Here is a 21730-nt window from a genome sequence, read left to right on the forward strand (position 1 = left end):
TTTCACATAAGACATTATAGCTCATAACATTTTTATAAAGGAGTTTCATTCATGTGTTGTCAATATTGCACACAACACCTTACCACTTCATCGTGGGAGAGTCAAATTAAATAATAATTATACTACAATTATTACATTTTACTCAAACATTGAATAACAAAACTTACATTTCCTTAAAGTCAACATGAAACCTCTTTTATAGGTTTATATTTTATTTTAAAAGTTGTGTAGTTGGCATTACTGTATATTACTACCAAACGTTTATGAAAAAGAAACAGCTGTCAGATATTAAATGTTTAGCTACTGACATCTTACCATGTACCGTCTTTTGTGAACAATAAGGCCCACTTTTTTTATTTGATTGGCCATTAGTAATTTTGACATAGACCACTGAGACAGACCAGCCAAAACATTAACTTTTTAACCATTTTGTCGTCCTTACATAAAGAAGAGTAGTGCACAATTGAGTGCAGCAGAGCAGCATCAGACATTTTAAATATTAGGGGGACAATTTGGCCACTTCTAATGATTATGATTACCCATTATCCATGGTAATATACTATGATGACGATCAATGGAAAACATCATCTGATTCTGAACACATCTACTTTTGCTGTTCTTGCCATAACAAACACAATGACATCAGCCAGAGAAAAGGACAGGACCTTGGAGCAGTGGAAGGTTGTCTGGCCTGTTGAGTGCCATTTTCTTTTATATCACGTGGACGGCTGTGTATGTATGCACCATGTACCTGGGGAAATGATGGCACTAGGATGCAAAGACAAGCCGGTGGAGGGAGTATGATGCTCTGGGTAACATTCTGCTGGGTCATTCATGCCCCACCACCCTAAACATTGTTACATCCCTTCATGACAATGGTGTTCGTGGAAGTGGCCTCTTTCTTGAATAGTTAAAGGTGTTGCCCTGCATGGCCTCCAAACTCACCAGATGTCAATCTAATCGAGCATCTGTGACCAATGAGCTGGACCAACAAGTTCGATCCACGGCGGCTTAACCTTGCAACCTACAACATTAAAGGATCTGCAGCTATTGTCTCAGTGCCAGAAACCATTAGACAACTTCAAGGCTCTTGAAGAGTTAATGCCTCTTTGGGTCGGCACTGTTTTAGGACCAAAAGCATTAGGCAGGAGGACATAATGCTTTGGCAAATCAGTGTACACTGCATTAGATAATTCATTATAGGCATCAATTGACCAATGACAATTTCAGAAGGGCAGGTTGAGCCCTCCAAAATCCAATTCGCTTTATTCATGCTTGATTTCAAACTGACCTAGCGGCTTTACACATTCCAGACCATTAAACTAACACCCAGCTCTACATTTCACCTTTCTATCTCTCCTCATTTTAGTAAAGATCTCTGCATTTTGCTCTGCTGCATATATCCGACTGGTTGCCTACTCATCACCCCAGAGCTCTACCTCGAAAGTGTTTGTCCTCCCCCATGGAGATGCTCTACAAGACCCATTGACTCATTCTTAATGACTAGTGTTTCCTGACAGGTTCTGTCTGTCCTGCATCATGATCTTGTTATTATTCCTGGCACCGGGGGTCTAAATTTAGCACGTGGCTTGCATTCTTTGCTACCTGTCCTAGTAGTTGCCACTTTAAATGCATTTTCTATTAAGACTTCTGAGAAAGCATCGGCTAAGAAAATAAAACTTAACAGGCTATAGTAGAATGGTAATGGAAAGTAGTTCAAAAATAGCATGACAATAAGCAACATTTTTATGTTGCTCACAGCTAACTATAAATATTACATAAATGCACAATCGATACAAATTATTTTAGCCAGCAACATTTCAATGTCTCTCATTGAAATCTTCTCTGACAGAGCGATCTGATCTCTCAGAAACATAATAATGTTTGTGGGTGCTTCTCTGCATTTTATAAAAACAAGATGCCCAGTCATTCGGTCAATAATTTTGAATCATCGTGTAGGAGTCCATTTTTTTTTATCTTGTCGGGGGTTTTAAAGAATATTCTGAAGTCGCTCTCGGTTGCAAATACCATGCGTGTGTTTATCACGCAATCCATCCAAAAATCAATTCTGACTGAAAAGCATTGGGTCCAAATGCTAGGAGTTGGGTCCAAAATGTCAAACCCCCCTCTGGAGAAAAAAAAAAAAAAATCAAACTGTCTCTGTTTCTCTCACACAAACAGTTGTTCTATGGGTCAACATTGATCTGAAGCTCAGTGTGAAGCTTGTAGGTGGAAAACTGGAAATCCTTAAAGGTGGACATGTGCAAGGATGCAAATAATGGGCGAACCCTACTTCAGATTGATTCACTTTACAGGTTAGCTATGAATTGAAACATTATATCTGCATGTGTTTTTAAAAGCATTATATAAATATCCATATTTATTTCCACACTGGAAGGCCCCATATAAAAGTTTGAAATGTACACAATTAGGTTTGAGCTTCACAAAAATTAAAGTGTATAAAATAACTATCTTCAGACTGAAAAAGATTTAGATTATTGAAAAGATTATTGTTGGTTTTTGTTGGTTTAACTTAAAAAAGTAAGTAACCTGGTTGCCTTAATTTTGAGTTTATTGAAATAAAAAATTTGAGTTGATACAATGAAGGACATTTGTTTAATAAATAGAAATTCAAAATATTATTGTATCTAAACCACATAACATTTTTTGATTAATTAAGTAAAATAGCACTATTTGGCATGTTTCACTGCGTCATCAGAAATAAAACACACACAATTACCAATATGCTTACAAAATCTTTTAATAATATTTTAATAAAGGTTGTCGAATCTCAAAACATTTCATTGTATTCACTCAAAAATTAAATTTAAATGAGCTCAAAATTTTAAGGCAACCGGGTATCTTTTTTTCTAAATATTTTTTTACAGTGCATGGCTGTGTTGGTTTATCTGTATATGGGTAGCTGACAAATAATATTTCCATTAACTTTATTTAACATCAAGATTTTAGGGTATGCATGCAAAGGAAACTCCAATATGCAATCACTGCAATGCATGTGTGTGCATTCAATATTCAAATAACTATGGCACTTTATTTGAATGACTGCCAATACCAGCTGCACACAGCTACGCCATTACTCAATCAATCAAACGGCTCCAACTTCCATGCTTCATTAAACCACCAATATCAATGAGGCAGAAAATGTGTGACCACAGAGAGAAATCACATCACACAGATTTGATGGAGATTATTGGTGAAATAGGATTATTTGGCCAGCATTTCAGTAATTATTATGCAAATGTTTGCCTGGATCTCAGTCATGTAAAAACCAGTTTGTGCAACAGCATTGCAGTATCCTTTAGCGCATGTGTCAAACATTTGAGCCATAATACAATGTAAAAGCATTATGAGTGAGTGATTGAGATGTGTTTTCAGTGTTTTAACAGATGCTTGGATAAAATGGAGCTTAAATCACACATAATTCCTGTAAAGCAAAGGTCTTTATCCTAATACTGTGTATTCTCTCTCTCTCACACGCATAGGTCCTCATAGCTTTGGCTGTTTGACTGAATGTTTTCAGCTTATCCTAAAATAATCCAGTTATACACAGCAGGTCTGACACAGGCAAACATTTCTGAGCTTTGTATTATAATATATTATGGCCACTATAAATGATCGGATTCTGTCGTAATGAAATGGCAGGCTTTTGTAGTAACAAAGACATCAACAGCCAGTTGCAACAAACCCCTTCAATCCATCAGTAATACCCTTAAATTATTACAGAAGTGTTTGTCCAATCTGAAGGGTTTTGTCGTAACTGGGTACACGCGCTCTGCATTTTTAACTATTCAGGCCATAAAGAAATCATTCTGCCAATAATTAAAATGGTCATAATTTACTTGCATCCATTATTTCGCATTGCTCTTCTGTTGGACACAAAAGGAGAAATTATGAAGACTTGAATTATGTAGGCAAGGTGTACTCTTTCCCATTCAGTTACAATGAATCAAACCAAAGCTTTCAAAGTTAAAAGTACACAAAAGTGTCCCATGTGGCTATATTCCAAGTTTCCTGAAACCATAGTTTTGTGTAAAAATACCAAATTTCAAAAGTTATTCTCTAATAATCTTGGACCATTAACTGCTGGCTGCAACCAAATGAATACAGGGATATTTACCCAATAATGAAAATTAGCTCATGATTTACTCAATCGCACAGGTCCTTCTAAAAAAATTAGCATATTGTGATAAAGTTCATTATTTTCAATGACAAAAATTTAACTTTCATATATTTTAGATTCATTGCACACCAACTGAAAAATTTCAGGTCTTTTATTTTTTTAATACTGATGATTTTGGCATACAGACCTTAAATCTCAAAAAATTAGCATATCATGAAAAGGTTCTCTAAACGAGCTATTACCCTAATAATCTGAATCAACTAATTAACTCTAAACACCTGCAAAAGATTCCTGAGGCTTTTAAAAACTCCCAGCCTGGTTCATTACTCAAAACCGCAATCATGGGTAAGACTGCCGACCCGACTGCTGTCCAGAAGGCCATCATTGACACCCTCAAGTGAGAGGGTAAGACACAGAAAGAAATTTCTGAATGAATAGGCTGTTCCCAGAGTGCTGTATCAAGGCACCTCAGTGGGAAGGAAAAAGTGTGGCAAAAAACGCTGCACAACGAGAAGAGGTGACCGGACGCTGAGGAAGATTGTGAAAAAGGACCGATTCCAGACCTTGGGGGACCTGCAGAAGCAGTGAACTGAGTCTGGAGTAGAAACATCCAGAGCCACCGTGCACAGGCGTGTGCAGGAAATGGGCTACAGGTGCCGCATTCCCCAGGTCAAGCCACTTGTGGGCTACAGAGAAGCAGCACTGAACTGTTGCTCAGTGGTCCAAAGTACTTTTTTCGGGATGAAAGCAAATTTTGCATGTAATTTGGAAATCAAGGTTCCAGAGTCTGGAGGAAGTCCAGTGTCAAGTACCCACAGTCAGTGATGGTCTGGGGTGCCATGTCAGCTGCTGGTGGTCACTGTGTTTTGTCAAGGGCAGGGTCAATGCAGCTAGCTATCAGGAGATTTTGGAGCACTTCATGCTTCCATCTGCTGGAAAGCTTTATATGGAGATGAAGATTTGGTTTTTCAGCACGACCTGGCACCTGCTCACAGTGCTAAAACCATTTTACCAAATTACTGTGCTCAATTGGCCTGCCAACTCTGTCCTGAGCTGAACCCCAGGCCGCTGGGGGTTAAGAAAAATTTAAAAGTGCTCCACACGGCTCCGAGGGGTTAAAAAAAGGTCTTCTAAAGCGAAGCCATGCATTTGTGTAAGAAAAATATCCATATTTAAAACTTTACAAATTGTCGTACGTGCATTCACGAGAGACTGGCGTTCCAGCGTATAAGGATGCTCTATTTCTACCAGAAAGACTCGGAAGGCAAGATAAAGTAACAAAGCGTTCATTTATTAACATACCAGCAAGTATTATATTAAGAGGTTCTTTGGCATAGCTCACGTCAAGGGCAATGGACTCTGCATTTCCTGCCTTAAGATGAAGGCAGGGACCATCCTGCTGGTAGTGGTGAGGATGGAGGTGGATGTTGGCGTCAGCATCTGCAAATGCAATCATGTGTAAGTACCAATCTTTTATACTCTTAAGTATTAGAACATGATAGGTTAGATCTGAAGTAATGAGTGACGTAACATTCGAGTCTTCCTGGCAGAACTTGCGCTACAGCTTAAATTTCTCGCGAGAGCAAAGTTTTGCTCTGCGCTTCCGCATTCGTCACCGGAACGTACACTACGACTGCGTCCTAAATCATAAGCTGGAACGCCAGTCTCTCGTGAACACACATACGACAGTTAGCGGAAGTTAGAGATTACAGTTTGTTAAGTTTTAAATATGGATATTTTTTATTTTTCTTACAAAAACGCATCACTTTGCTTCAGAAGGCCTTTATTAACGAACCGGAGCCACGTGGAGCACTTTTATAATGGATTGATGAACTCCTATGGACTTCAAAACAGAAACAGCCATTCACTGCCATTATAAAGCTTGGAAGATCCAGGAATTTTTTATATAACTCGGACTGTGTCATAGTGCTTGTGCATGTCAGAGGTCATGTCATGGGGTAATTTTCCTTTTTGGGTGAACTTTCCCTTTAAGTAAGTTGAACTTGACAACTGGATCAGTGAAATTTGTGAACAAATCAGTGAGAGCAGTTTTATGAACCTAAACCGAAACATAAAAATGTAAAATGATTAAATTAATAAATAATTTGATTAAAATAAAGAAATGTCTAGTACTATAGTGAGAAGGGAAAAACATAATGTAACATAAAAAATGAAACATTTTCAAATAAGATTTAACACATGTATAATGTTAAAAATTATGACTTCATTTTATACATGAAAATATATAGCTACTTTTTACATTTTAGGATAGGGTTCCATCGTACAAGGATGGTCGTATTTGGGGCGGGCCAGTGGCATCTAAATGATTGAAAACCCCTGGTATAAACCACATTTATGATGCCTCTATGGTGCTTTTGTGTCATTGTTTGCAGTTTGAAAGGTCCATTTATGTACTTGCATGTCAGCCTTCAAAAATGATCTTGTAAAGTGCCATAGAATAAGTCATTCATAAATAAGTGAATGATGTTAGAAATGTCATTTTTGGTTAAACTATTATTTTAAGAAGAAATTGAGAGTGATATATGCTGGACACATGCCCTGCGTGGTAACGTTAATAGATCTCACACATATTCACACACATAGTCGAGCAGTTCATTAACCTAAATCAAAGGGAACTGAAATTGCCCTGTTTATTAATTTTAGAAGCAGGATGGGGGAGCTGATGAAATTCACACAGATGTCCAGAGACTTGTTTTTATAATAAAATAAACAACTTTTCTCTTCTACCCACCTGTTCCATTTTGTGAATCCCTGCAGCGCGCGCACGCGTGTGTGTGTGTGTGTGTGTGTGTGTGTGTTTCAACCTCGACGCGTGCGCTGCGCGCGCTCCCTTCTCCTCTTCGCTCTCGACTATCACTTCCGTGTTGGCGTGTCTCGACGTCACGCGGAATGCGAAGCAGGAAACGCGGATGTGTTGCGCTTAATCTGCATCTACAGGTATTCACACCCAACTCTCTTTCTGTACTTATTTAATTCTTAACAACAAAGACACAGTACCACCATGTTTGATAATGTGTGCTCATAGCTGTCAGTTAAGGTAGATATTGTTAAGGGGTTCTGATCGGATTCGTTTAATCCGTATGTCTCTCTGTGTGTGTTTGTGATCCAGCCGTGTTCCGATCCATATGTTGAAGCCAGCCCCCCTTCCAAGCTGATCTGATCCAGACAGTGTATCGGACGCGGGTTGGACTGAACCGAGTGAAGGAATGCCTGCCGGTAAGAACCCGAACCGCCGGTCGCAGCCCCGACCCTCTGTCATTCACTTTAGACGGTTTATGTTGCAAATGTTCTGCTGCAGTGTGTGTGTGAGAATGAGTCAGTGTCATCGCTGGGGTTCTGCTGATCTCAGCTCTTCCCTGCTGCTTCTGCATAAGCACAACAAATTGCTATGGTTTTACAATGGTTTTGGTTCCTTAAGTACCCTAAATCCCAAGCAATGTACTATGTTAATCATTCAGTTCAATGGTATTCCCTGGCTTTCCTCTGGTCATTGTCATTGCATTTTGTTTCACCAATGATCCCATGCAGGACAATGACTCACGTCAGACTCCGTTGAGGTGTTGGCACTGATGCCATATACCTTGACAGCAGGTGGCACTGGCATGTGATTTCAGGGAAAATCCTACTCAGCAGGTTCCAAGAGGGACATCTTACATAATGTATTTGGACGGCTATGATTTTAGTGTTTCTGAAATGCTTATAAAAGTCTCCTGCAGCCAGGACACAGTGTGCTTCATTCTTCAGTGTTATTAGTATCACTGAGACCCTATTCAAGTTGGCAGGAATTGGAATTTGTAAAATTCTTTTCTTCCCCTGTTGTCAAGTATTTTGAGTAAAACGGCTTCTCGAATAATAAAAAAAAACAAGTAAGGTGGGACTTGATTTTGTCCATTGGGAATTGATGGTTGGTTTGATATTGCTGTGATGTCATGTGAGTGACAGGTTATTGCCCCGCCCTCACATCGGAGAAGAGATATAAGAGAGAAGGGAAGTTTTTTTTAAGTTATGATGAAAGGAGACACATGAATTCAAAAAGTAATGATGAATCATTTATAATACTTGCTACAATATTCCATAAAAAAAGAATATTAAATTCATATTTTATGGTGACTTTAATATTGTGCTGCTGCTGATGATGATGTTGTTGTAAATTAGCTTGCAAGATGACTTTGGTGTTGTTTGGTTTATAGCCTGCTGTATGTTTAGCTTTGTTTGGAAAATGTTGTTTATGCCATTTATGAGATTTTGTTTGTTGTTTACAATATCTGTGAACGCTTTTGCGGTGTCAAATACATAAATGATAACATTATGCAGTCTGAAGTTTTAGGGCTAGTTGCATAAACTTAAAGGAACTGTATGTAAGCAATGTATTTCAATTAATCATAAAATGGTCCTGATATTTCACTAGACATTAAGAAATCATGTTAATTTCAAATACTTATATCACTGACAACAGTAGTCCGGCCAGGATATTGTCATTTAAAAGCTGTTGTTGCAGCCCTAAACTGATGTTGATATTGACATGTTGTGTTTTGGCCTGAAGCTCCGCCCTCCACCTATCTACCAATCATGAAGTCAGTAGTGTTTCAGCATCCGGGTTGCCAGATCTGCTCTATTTACCACAGCTGTAGATACAAACGTTCCTGCTGGATCCGCGTTGAAGTGCAGTTACAAATGCAGAGGGAATGTGTACCCCTGAGGAAGGGGTTCTGGCAGACCAATCACAGAGCTTGCGGTCCGTGTAGAATTGATGCATTGTTACATTTTTATAGAGTTGCATGTCAGGAGTATAAATTGGCCTTTAACCACTATATGTTAAGGACACTATGTTTGACCCCAAAAATGGATATTTCCCCCCAAAATGGAAATGAACCCATTATTTACTCACCCTCAAGCCATCCTAGGTGTATATGAAGTTCTTCTTTCAGATGAATACAATTGGAGTTAAATTAAAAAATGTCCTGGTTCTTTCAAGCATTATAAATGGCAGTGAATGGCAGCCCATCATTTTAAAGACCAAAAAAGTGCATCCATCCATTATAAAAGTAATCCACATGGCTCCAGGTGGTTAACAAAGGCTAACCTTCTGAAGTGAATTGATCGGTTTGTTTACGTATTCATATTTGAAATGTTATAAAGTAAAACGTCTGGCGGACCGCTTTCCATATTCAACGTAAGCAGAAAGTGTAACGCCTCTCGCAGTTCAAAATGCTTACGTCCAACATCATCGCCACACCAGTAACGTTTTTTTTGTGTCAGTTTTAATTTTTGGGTGAACTGTCCCTTTAAGAGGTAATCAGTCTTACTTTTTTCTGTTTTAGATTAGACCAACCTACTCTTTTATGTAATTTCCTTTAAAAATGTAGTACCAATCTTAAAGAAAAAAACAATGGCTAACTTTTAAGACGACTCTAAGCAGCTTATGCAACCACATTTAGCCACATTTAAAAAGCCTTTTTAAAATAGCTAATATACATTAACATGTGACCACATTAGTTCAATTCTGTATTAATTCAGCAAGTTGTGACAACCAACTTCTTCCTGTATTTACATATTCATCAATGTTTAACGTCTCAGTCACTCCCATCATGTAAATAACATAAAGTAGTCCTCTCCGCTGTCAGCTGTGCATATCTAATGTTTTATAAACAGTATGCCTATAAGCAAACTCTGACATTGCCATCATTGCAGCAGTGAGTTGCCATACCGTCCAGTTAATGTTTCAGTGTTGATGTTTGGTGTTTGTGATGTTTAGTTTAGCATAGTATATAGTTTTGTGTCACATTTAGGTTTCCAATTGTGGACGTTTTGATGTTAATTAATTTGCAAGACTTCATTTAGCATGTTGATTATTTTGCTGTTGTTTGTTTTAACATTTGGGTAACGTTACAATAAGGTTTTATTTGTTAACATTAGTTAACTACACTTGTTAACATAAACTAGCAATGAACGATATTTCTACAGCATTTTAATGTATCCGTTAACATTATTAGTTAACGCACTATGAAATAACTTGAACATTTTTGTTAACTAACATTAACAAAGGTTAATAAATGCAATACATTTGTCCATTGTCAGTTCTTGTTGTTTAAAGTATTAACTAAATGAGACCTTATTGTACAGTGTTACCAACAATTGTGTGATTTATGTTTTGTTGTTAGCTAGCCAGAATGCTTTGCTATTGTATTGTAAATGGTGATGTTGGCTCTTTTAGGCATTGATTTATTAGCCATATTTCTTCTGGTGTTTTGGTGTTGTTTAAAGTATTGCTGTTGACTGCAGTTATGTTTGATGTTTGTGAAATTGTGAATAGTGAAATCTAGTTTTGCGTACCATTTATATTGCCACTTTTGATATAGTATACAGTGTTGGATTATTTCATCAGATTGCGTAATGTGTAGTTTGACGCAGTAGACCAGACACCCCTCAGGGTTATTGCTGCTGACGTGCTGCACAGAGAAGTACAACTAACACACACACACACACACACACACACACACACACACACACACACACACACACACACACACACACACACACACACGCACACACAATCTGGGAGTAGGGTGACCTCTCCACTGAAGTACAAACAACTCCCACACCCCTCAGAGGGAGTATGATAACCTCTCTGCTCTGACACACACACAGTCTATTTCTGGGCAGTCAGGACCCTGTAAGATGAGCACTTTATCCTTGACATGGGATGAGAGAGGAAAAGGGAGAGAAAACGTGATTCTGTAAATGTTCTATGAGGCTGCATTCACGCAATTACAATAGATGGAGAAATAGGCTTACCTGAAAAACTTCAAACAGTAGAAATAATAGTCTACATAAATTGTATAAAAGTAATCCAAATGTATAAATGGTAAACACAGCATATATTCACTGTTATATATACAAGTAAATACATTTATTAAGTGCAACAAAAATGATTCAGTCAAGATTAGGGCTGTCATTTTTTCGAATTTGAACGGATATCAAATATCAAGCAATGTATTAGAATATATTCGAACACCTACACGTTTTACTTAATGTTTGAAACAGCAGGTGATAACTTGAGTGACAAGTTGAACAGCAGCAGGAGTACGGCCTGTAGCCTAGCCTAATTAATTTCTTTATATTGTTTGCTAGAAACACTATTCTATCACCTTGATCTGGTTCAAGTGCGGCTCTCACCCTGTCCTCTCCAGCAGCTGGAATGTGTTTTCGGATGCCATAGCAACTCTCAACGACCACCAGGACTTAAACGGTTTTATAAAAGCTATTTAATTGTTGTAAAGTGTAATAATCATTTCAGAAAATAAACAAAGAAAAGTAAAAAGTGCCTGGAACAAGCGCTGTCAAGATGAGAGCCAGGCTGTGTCTGTGGCATTATTCCAACATTATCTTCATAACTTCTTACGAAATAAAAAGTTTACCCCTCAGAAAAATTTACTTTCCTCTCTTGTCAACATTAAAGCCTGTTGTGAGCGCGGCACGTGCTCTTTAGTGGTGAAGGCGCGCTGTGTATCACGTCATATAAGGACGCACACTGAAAAGTAGTCGGGTCAGGTCGTTTGCATAGTTAAATTCAATTTTTCGTTTGATCGGTTCATGAAAAGGTCCCACCCCTCTCCATCCGATTACAATTTCATTCGGTTTTGGGCATTTTTATTCCGATTGAGGTGTTTATATGGAGCATTTGTCCATATTGTAAATGTGTATACAATATGTCACAATATATGTGTATACAATATATGTATATTGTGTGAGGCATATTGTCCTCAATAATTTCACATTTCTACTACATTAATGACCCAGTTTAAATACAGATTCATCTTTCCAGCGCTGAAGTACCCCTTTAAAAACTATTATTTGTTGGATATTATTGTTGGAATCACTTTCAAAACTATTTTGTTCCAGCTAATGGATTAAAAAAAAAAAAAAAAAAAAACGTTGACAGCCAATAAGAAGGCATCCAGCTTTAAAGAACTTGAGCATTTAAAGCGGCAGCCAACAGGACTGCAGTGTGCACCTAGAATAAACAGAAAAATATCATCTGGACATCCGCTGGTGTGGACACTAATATAGGTACAGTCATCGTTCTTGATGTGAACGGGACTTTACTTAGGCACAGTTTTTGGAATCCGGACACATTTTTACAAATTAAAATAAAGGAAAATGATTATTATTTCAAATCAAGCTTGCATACCCTTAGCAGTTTCTGTTGACAGCAAAGCATTTTCAAAAACCTGACTTTGGATTCAGAAGTCATTGCTTGCCAGTTTGCACACCCTGCTGAACATGAGAACTGCCATTTCAGTGTGATTTTATGCCTTTGTTCTTTCAGTTAAGATATCTAAGCAGCAATATGAGATGTTAAGTGTTACTCATATTGCTGTTAAAATTGTAAAATTGTTTTTGTTATATTGACCAAATCATACAGACCTACTCAGGTGTTATTGCCATTTAGATTGACAGTTTAAATGCAGTGTAAGTGTCTCTTTGCCTGGGACAATGACCAGCCTCTCTCTTTTTCAAGGGTCATTTTGCGCTCTCTCTCTCTCTCTCTCTCTCTCTCTCTCTCTCTCTCTCTCTCTCTCTCTGTCTATAATCTTTCTCCCTCTCTCATGGCTTTGAGATGATAATGTGTACGTTCACAAAGCAAAGTTTGATCTTGCGTTGGCCGTTTTGAGTATTTGAGAGAGTTTGATCTGTGTGTGTTTGTGTGTGTTTGATCTGCTTTGTATTGGTGTTTCTCGCTTTCCTTTAAGCAGCGTCTCATTCATATGCAGTGGACGACGTGCTAGTGAAGATTCTGTGTGAGGAAAACATCAAGGGAAAGCGGCGGCTTGTGTGTTTTTGTTGGTCAAGAGTGTGCACGTGCATGGTGGCGTTATTCGGACAGATGCTTGTGTCGACACTGCATGAAATATTCAGTGTGCTAAAACATCAGCATCATCAGAATTAAATACAGCTCACCCCTCTGTCCTCATGCAGATGCATGCACCCGCGTGCTTGTGTCTGTTATAGAATATGGTTAGACTTCCTGCACTGTACAGAGTCTAGAGAGAGAAAGACATAAAGAGAGAAAGAGAACAATTGTCTCCCAGGTCCAGTGAGCAGACATAGACATGGACTCAGAGAACGCTGATGCTGGTAGGTCTGACCGGCGTGTGTATGTGCTTGTTTTTGTGTGTGTGTGTGTGTATGTATGTATATGTATATGTATATGTATGTATGTATATGCAGTGGTGGAGGAAGTACTGAATCTCAGTACTTAAGTAAAAGTACAAGTAACCAGAAATATATTAAATATAAGTAAAGAAATATAAGTAAAAGTAGAAGTACGACAACCCTACTTAAGTAAAAAGTAAAAAGTACCTGATTTTAAATGTACTTAAAGTATTAAAAGTAAAAGTACTTGCATAAAAATGTATTCTCTTAATGTGTAATTCTAATAATTAAAAAAGAAAACAGTATGAGCGGTGGCATTTTAATTGAGTTAGTTTTGGGTTAATGTAATTGTTCTTACCCTCTGTTGCCTAGTTTACATTCTGACTAACAATTCTGGTTATCTGCAAAGTTGAATGTCATTTTTCTGAAGCAACATTCTCATCAGCTTTGATGTATTTAAATCTTTATATTTATGATATTTTTACCTTTTATAAAGGACATTTTCCCCTAATCTTATTAAATATAGGCTTTGCTTCAGCTTTCCCTTTATATTCTTAAATTTGATTAATAAATTAAATTAGAATAAGATACAATAGGGTTGTTACCAATCAAATTAAATAATTAACACTGAAAAATTACAACTGCACTAAATAATGCTATGAGATTGTTTTAACTAAAAAAAGTTAACTAAACCACCAGTAGATGGCGGCAGGTGAATCCTTATGAGAGAGTCATTGAGTCGATTCGTTCATAAATGAGGCAGTCGTTTATGAATAGGACATTGAATCTTTGATTCAGTAACGCACTGTTGCTGTGCAATACGTTATGGTTCGGATGTAATAAAGCAATCAATAAAATGTAAGTGACTTATTGTTAATTAATTGTTTATGGAACTGTCAATGTCAAATGAAATCAGTGTCACATTTTCTGTAGTGATGGTAGTCAGGAAAACTACACTCGTTGGTCGTGTCATGTGATGTTTTTTTAACTGTAATAAAATATAAAAACTAAACATTTAGAATTTTTAATGCAGTATGTTACTGCGTTTCTTTGTGTGAGCGGGGCTGATTTGTTTCCATTTCTCCTCGAGAGGCTGCGCGAGCCTCAACAGCGCAACCGTCAATTCATTAGCCTATAACGTACATTATATATTATTATGCGGGCAAGCCTTAATCTCAAGCCCTGAAACTGATCAGAAAATGTAACGAAAATGTAACGAAACGTTGTAAAAATGTAGTGGAGTAGAAAGTATAATAATTGCTGCAAAATGTAACGAAGTAAAAGTAAAAAGTATGCACTATTTATTCTACTTAAGTAAAGTACAGATACGTGAAAAATGTACTTAAGTAAAGTAACAAAGTGTTTGTACTGTACTCACACATACATATATATATATATATATATATATATATATATATATATATATATATATATATATATATATATATATATATATATATATATGGCTTTAATAGTTTGTTGAGTGTCTTTTGTTGACCAATATAATGACAGGGCCAATATTTAGCCATTTTAAAGTCATTTTCCGATAAAATGACTTTATGGATAGTTCATCTTTGTGCCAAAGATGTCCATATGAATATGATTGTAGCTGTGTTAATTCAAAGTAGATCAATAAAGATAAAGAATAAAATTGCAATTTAAGTTTAATTTGAAGCTCTCAGCACGCTGTCACAGCATGTAAATCAAATTAAAACCTCAAATTAGTTTCATCACTGGCTGTTAATTTTTTATTTTTGAGTTTACATGTTTACATTTGAGGTTTTTATCAGTACCTAACTTTTTACTATTTACTTGTTATTTCTAAAGTAGTAAAGTACTGAAATTATTATTATTTATTTTTAGTTTCAGTACTTCAGTTTGGATAACTCTTTATGCTGTTTTAGGGTGTTATATCCTCAGGTCATAAATTAAACCAGTAGTAATGTTCTTTGGCAACAAGACCTTTACCTTGCAAAAATGTGTCATTGAAGGAGCGCTAATTAAAGGTAAGATAGGCAATTTTTTTATAAACACTTTGTTATACTGGTTGAAACTCTTCACATCCTTATAGCAATCAGTAATAGAAGTGGTAATTATGCGATGACAACCAGTGATGTTCTGTCTGAAGCTGTTCACGTCCTCAGAATCAGATTTGTGTGTTTCTGTCGATACTATCAACGCTGAAAGGAACCTGCAGCAGTCAGGTGGTACAAGTAAGAGATTTGTAAGTTGTTTATTTTCATTATTATTGTAATGTTAGGGGCATGAGGTAGTTTAATGCTGTCTCTCTTGACGCTTTGCAGAATCTGCTGTGTGCGTTCATGTCTTTTGAAGGAGGCGTGGCTTTTGGAGAGCACTCTGAAGAGAGGGTGGGATCATATGCAAGCTAGCTTGCTATTGCTAGCCTCTTCGAAATTGCCTTCCCTACCTTTAAATGTCACAGTCAATGAATTCAGGGTCTACCTCTATTTTTAGCCGAAATTGAAAATTCTCTCTTTTTTCAGTATTTCTGGTATTAAGTTGTGGTTGTGGCCTAATGGTTAGAGAATCAGACTGGTAACCCAAAGGTTGTGGGTTCAAATACCAGCATGAAAACAACTTTGAACAAGGCACCAAATCCCCAATCGCTCCTCTGCCACAAAAAAAATGGCTGCCCACTATGCCGAGTGTGTGCAGTGTGTGTGTTTACTACTCACTACTCCTAAATGTGTGTGCACTAAATTGGATGGGTTAAAGGAAGTGGACAAATTCCTAGTATGGGTTACCATACTTGGCCTTCATGTCACGTCTATATTGTAACTAAATGAAATTTACATTCAATTGACCCTTCGCTAAGCCCCGCCCCCCGTAGTTACTGTTGCTACGCCTGTCAAGCTTTCGCGCCTGGCACGTCTATTACAGTATGTATGCGCCGGTGTCAGACATTTCCGAGGAGATAATTAGTCATTTCTGGCGAACAGGGGAAATATCTGAGAGAGTAAGAAAAAAGGGACTGCAGTATGTATTTGCGGCATATATCCGCGACATATTATGCAACCGATTACAGAATAATTTCAATAAAATTGAAGCTAAAGCCTAGTCTCAGCGCAATCAGCAGCTGCCTCATATGTATGTTCATGCACAACAGGGTAAGTAAAATGAGAAAATAATCGAATAATTATAAATCAAACAACTTATCAATAAATCTTGTGGAATAAACACAAGACATTAGCCTGAAAACTTTGCAATAATTCTCCGGCTTAACGTTATATTTAGCACGCCGGGCTACTGCTCACATGTCGTGTGTCTATAATCTACTCCTTGGACCTGGCACTAGCCTGAGATTCTGACCTGAGCCATTCATCAAAAACCACACATTTACTGAAACCTTATAACAGAAAGCCAGTCTCTCAAACATGATGGGTTTTATTAATATTATAAACACACAGCCACTGCAACAATCCTTATGATGAAGGTCTTAATCTGCACACATTTTGTCTAAACAAAACTACAATACAAAACTAATAAATAAAGCTAAGACAGTTCTTTTTATAGTCTATATACTGCATCATATGTAATAACTTGCATCAGTCAAAAACCTCATGTATTTTCAGTTTGTTGAAGCAAACGTTGGTGTTTTTGTTAATCCTGACGACATTTAACATTGTGAATGGGGTCTCACACACACTGCTTGATTCAAGGCTGGTATTTCTTACCTTCAGTTTTACGTTTTGGGGAAGGAAAAAAAAATACACCATCTGTCCAAACTTTTAGGATAGGCATCAGATTTGCACAATCCATACACACAGATTTGCATCGGCATGTTTCCCTCGCTCGAAAGCTTGACAGACCTTCCGTGTCTAGTTACGGTTGCTAAGCCACGATTGGCCTGTGGTGGTATTCGGGCGTGGCTTAGCGAAGGGTCAATTGAAGGTATAGTTCTTCCAATAATGAAAATTCTGTCAATATTTATCTACACATCCTCATGTCCTTTCAAATGGGTATGACTTTCTTTATTCTGTGGAACATAAAAGGTTAGGGTGTAGATTTGGTTTGAAAATATGGGGGTTAGATGTGAAGCGTTTTAATTTAGCATAGTCTGGGGGTATTCTCCTTTGTATTCTTTTTTTTAAAATATTTTTAAAAATGTTTTTTGTTGTTGTTGTAGCTTACTTATAACCTTAAATGTAAAGTGGATTACTGCAGCTATTTAATAATTAACATAATTATATACATTTTTTTGCATAGGAAACACTGGTATGAAGTATTTTACTAGATTAGAGTATTTTCAACGTCAAAGTGCCATGGGAAGTCTAATTTGACTGGTATATTCACATTTTCTTCTATTAAAAATGCTTATTTACTATTCTTAGCAGATATAGTTTTCATTTCATCAGGCTCTTAATGATTTATGTAATCTTTTTGTCAAGACAAGTATTTTGACCATTGACAAGTTATTTGTCACCTACCCTTCAGCATTGTATCAAGCATTTTGATCTTTAAATATCTGCTTCAGGCATTGAAAAAAAACATATTGGTTGAAGACTAATTAGAACCATGAAAAACATGTAAAAAGAGAAAAAACTGGGATAATATGCTTGAAACAGCAATTTTCATACTGCCTAAGTAAATGTCATGCACTCTTCATGTTGTTTACATAATCAATACATATATGGCGTGATTTTGTTTGTAAACAACATTTTTGCTGCCTGCTGTGCACCCTGATGTGAGTTATATTTTTAAAATCTATACGTTTAGAGACCTTTGCATAGCGTTATGGGAAATAGAAATATTGGGCTAATGATCTCATAAGTGATCTCATAATGATCTCATAAGCAAACGTGAATACTACGTAAATGGCTGAATTCCTCTCAAATGTGAAACCGTTCGGATGGTAGCAAGCGATAAGAGGTTTTCCGTTTCTCTCGTTCTCTCTTCCTTTTTTCTCTCTGTATTGACTAGCTCATGCATATTTAGATATCTACCCTCCACTCCATCGACCCATGCAGGTAAATTTAGTACAGTGTGTGTATCGGCGGGTTTGGGAAAGTGTATTTGTATAGACCCTTCCTGCACTATACAAATACAAAGTCGGATGGCAAAAGATTATGGGTGTTTATATCATAGTCTTCAGCTTGAATTTAGAACAGAAAACTAGCCCTGCGTCCCAATTCGCATACTATCCATACTAAATAGCATTCAAAAATAGAATTAGTATGCCCCAAATCGTAGTATGTTGAAAAGCGTATTCCCAAGATACCCGGAAGTTTTGCAGTTTCCGGTTAGAATTCGAAGTGTGGATCGACGCACACACTAACGGCTGATATTGCCCACAACCCATTGCAAGTTGGATGAGGATTTGTTTAGAACGACAAACACAGATAATAAGTGTTAAAAAACTACAAACATGATGAATGTGCGAGTCTGACAGTTAAGTAGAGAGGTTTAGATAAAGGGGTTTGAGTGATCAACTATCAGTATTTAACCTGACGAAGTCACAAAGCTTGCATACTCTTCTGCGACACACTCAAAAGTGTGTACTTTTCTTTCTTCACAAAAAGAGTACATACTTTTAGGATGTGGTTTAAGTAGGCGAATTGGGTCGCAGCACAGGTATACTCACTCTAAAGCAGGGGGCGGGCAATTCCAGTTCTGGAGGGCTACTGTCCTGCAGAGTTAAGCTCCAACTCTAATCAAACACACCTGAACCAGTTAATCAATGTTTTCAGGATTACTAGAAGGCTACAGGCAGGGGAGTTTGATTAGGGTTGGAGCTGAACTCTGCAGGACAGCAGCCCTCCAGGACTGGAATTGCCCAACCCTGCTCTAAAGCAAACACACGTCTGTGATCAAACAAACATTAAAAAGTGGAACCTTCTAGGTGGAACATTCACGGTTACCCCTTTTCCACCAGAATTAACCGGGTGCTTGTTCAGAGTCAGTGCTAGTGCCAGTTCAGAGTTGGTTCGACTGACGAGCCTTCTAAGAACCGGGTTGTCTTGATCGGGTTGTCTTGTCTTGGACCAAAATGTATTTTCGATGCTTCAAGAGATTCTAACTAACCGGCAGATGTCACATATGGACTACTTTGATGATTTTCTTATTACCTTTCTGGTCCTTCTGGAAAGGGACAGTATACTGTGCATATGTTTTCAGTGGAGAGACAGAATCTCTCAGACTAAATATAAAATTTCTTAAACTGTGCTCCGAAGATGAACGAAGGTCTTACGGGTGTGGAACGACATTAGGGTGAGTCATTAATGACATACTTTTCATTTTTGGTGAACTAAACCTTTAATAACCACTTTTCTGGGTTCGGAGCTGGTGCTTTTGGTGTGGAAAGATAAAGAACCAATTTGAAACCTGGCTTCGAACCAGCACCAGCACTGCCTTGGTGGAAAAGGTGCACCATTAGGATTAATCTTAAATCTAGATTAAATCAAGGTTTATGTTTATCTAATAATTATGTTGCACCAAATTTTATACCTTGTTTAAAAATAAGCAAGTTTTTATTTATACCATCATTTTGAACCTAGATTTAATTTATATTTAATTTAAGATAAAGTGCACCAGCAATTAAAATTCACTCACCTAAAGGATTATTAGGAACACCTGTTCAATTTTTCATTAATGCAATTATCTAATCAACCAATCACATGGCAGTTGCTTCAATGCATTTAGGATTTAGGGGTGTGGTCCTGGTCAAGACAATCTCCTGAACTCCAAACTGAATGTCAGAATGGGAAAGAAAGGTGATTTAAGCAATTTTGAGCATGGCATGGTTGTTGGTGCCAGGCGGGCCGGTCTGAATATTTCACAATATGCTGAGTTGCTGGGATTTTCAGGCACAACCATTTCTAGTGTTTACAAAGAATGGTGTGAAAAGGGAAAAACATCCAGTATGCCGCAGTCCTGTGGTCGAAAATGCCTTGTTTATGCTAAAGGTTAGAGGAGAATGGGGCGACTGATTCAAGCTGATAGAAGAGCAACTTTAAGTGAAATAACTACTCGTTACAACCGAGGTATGCAGCAAAGAATTTGTGAAGCCACAACACACACAACCTTGAGGTGGATGGGTTACAACATCAGAAGACCCCACTGCGTACCACTCATCTCCACTACAAATAGGAAAAAGAGGCTATAATTTGCACAAGCTAACCAAAATTGGACAGTTAAAGACTGGAAAACATTGCCTGGACTGATGAGTCTCGATTTCTGTTGAGACATTCAGATGGTAGAGTCAGAATTTGGCGTAAACAGAATGAGAACATGGATCCATCATGCCTTGTTACCACTGTGCAGGCTGGTGGTGGTGGTGTAATGGTGTGGGGGATGTTTACTTGGCACACTTTAGGCCCCTTAAGCCTAGTTCACACTGCCCGATTTTTGCCCCGATTTTGAGTCGCCGACAGGTTTTGTGAAATCGCCGACAAATGCCCGAGATCACAGGCAAATCGGTGCTCGTGCACGCGAGTGACAATCACGCAGTATGAATGATCAAAGACGCGATCAGAGAGAATCGCCGACGAGTCGCCGACGCCTGTGAGATATTTGGCATGCTTAATATCTGGACCTGTCGGCGATTCAAACTCCTGCTGTGTGAACAGCGCTCTGACTGAAAATTACACTGACAGCCAATGAGAGAGTGAGATACAGGGCAGCAGGAGGTTCAGGGAGGAGTTATAGAGCAGAATTTCAGTATTTTAATAGATATATTTACAATTCTATCAAACAGAAACAAAGGCCAAACATTTGCACATCCAGCCACAGCAGCAGCACATTAAATAATTATTTATTTACCTCAAACTGTCTTTGCAGAACACAATCCTGGCTCCCTCTGTCTCTCCAACAATTTCTTCCGCCATAATCTTTTTTCTTTTTCTCCACAAATCAGCGCACATACAATTTGAAGCAAACTTTGTGCAGTTTATCATTTTTAATAACAATTCCAAGTCTCGCGCGAGAACTCCGGTCTGACCGGTCTGTTTTTACGGTCTATGGGTATGACGCACGTGTGATCTCGCGTTGTTTACACGGCACATCGCACGTGTGTTTGGGAAACGTAGTTTGCACACCGGAGAGCGAGAGAGTTGTCGGCGATTCTTCCTCTTGTTCAGTCATGCAGTGTGAACTCCTCTGTCGTCAAACCATCGTGCAGTGTGAACACAGCAGTGACTGAATGATACCCCAGATAGTCATGAGGTGTGAATAGAGCAGTGACCCGACGAGTTTGAAAATCGTGCAGTCTGAACTAGGCTTTAGTGCCAAATGCCACGGCCTATCTGAGCATTGTTTCTGACCATGTCCATCCCTTTATGACCACCATGTACCTATGCTCTGATGGATACTTCCAGCAGAATAATGCACCATGTCACAAAGCTCGAATCATTTCAAATTGGTTACTTGAACATGACAATGAGTTCACTGTACTAA

At 37.9% G+C, this 21730-nt stretch overlaps 1 protein-coding gene across 4 annotated transcripts in view; it reads left to right on the forward strand.

Moving 5' to 3' along the window:
- The first annotated feature begins 6958 nt into the window (after positions 1-6958).
- Positions 6959-21730, forward strand: part of efr3a (EFR3 homolog A (S. cerevisiae)) — a 58562-nt gene continuing 43790 nt past the window's right edge. Inside the window, exons 1-2 of one of the 4 annotated variants that reach the window (XM_067452553.1) lie at positions 6959-7099; positions 7272-7378. In XM_067452553.1, the coding sequence (XP_067308654.1) occupies positions 7369-7378 (10 nt within the window). In that variant the 5' untranslated portion in view covers positions 6959-7099; positions 7272-7368. Of the gene's footprint in view, positions 7100-7271; positions 7379-13257; positions 13301-21730 lie in introns of those variants that run through there. The other 3 variants (XM_067452552.1, XM_067452551.1, XM_067452550.1) reach the window with 3 other exon arrangements.

The sequence above is a fragment of the Pseudorasbora parva genome, chromosome 9 (genome assembly GCF_024679245.1).
Source record: "Pseudorasbora parva isolate DD20220531a chromosome 9, ASM2467924v1, whole genome shotgun sequence".
Classification (NCBI taxonomy): Eukaryota; Metazoa; Chordata; class Actinopteri; order Cypriniformes; family Gobionidae; genus Pseudorasbora; species Pseudorasbora parva.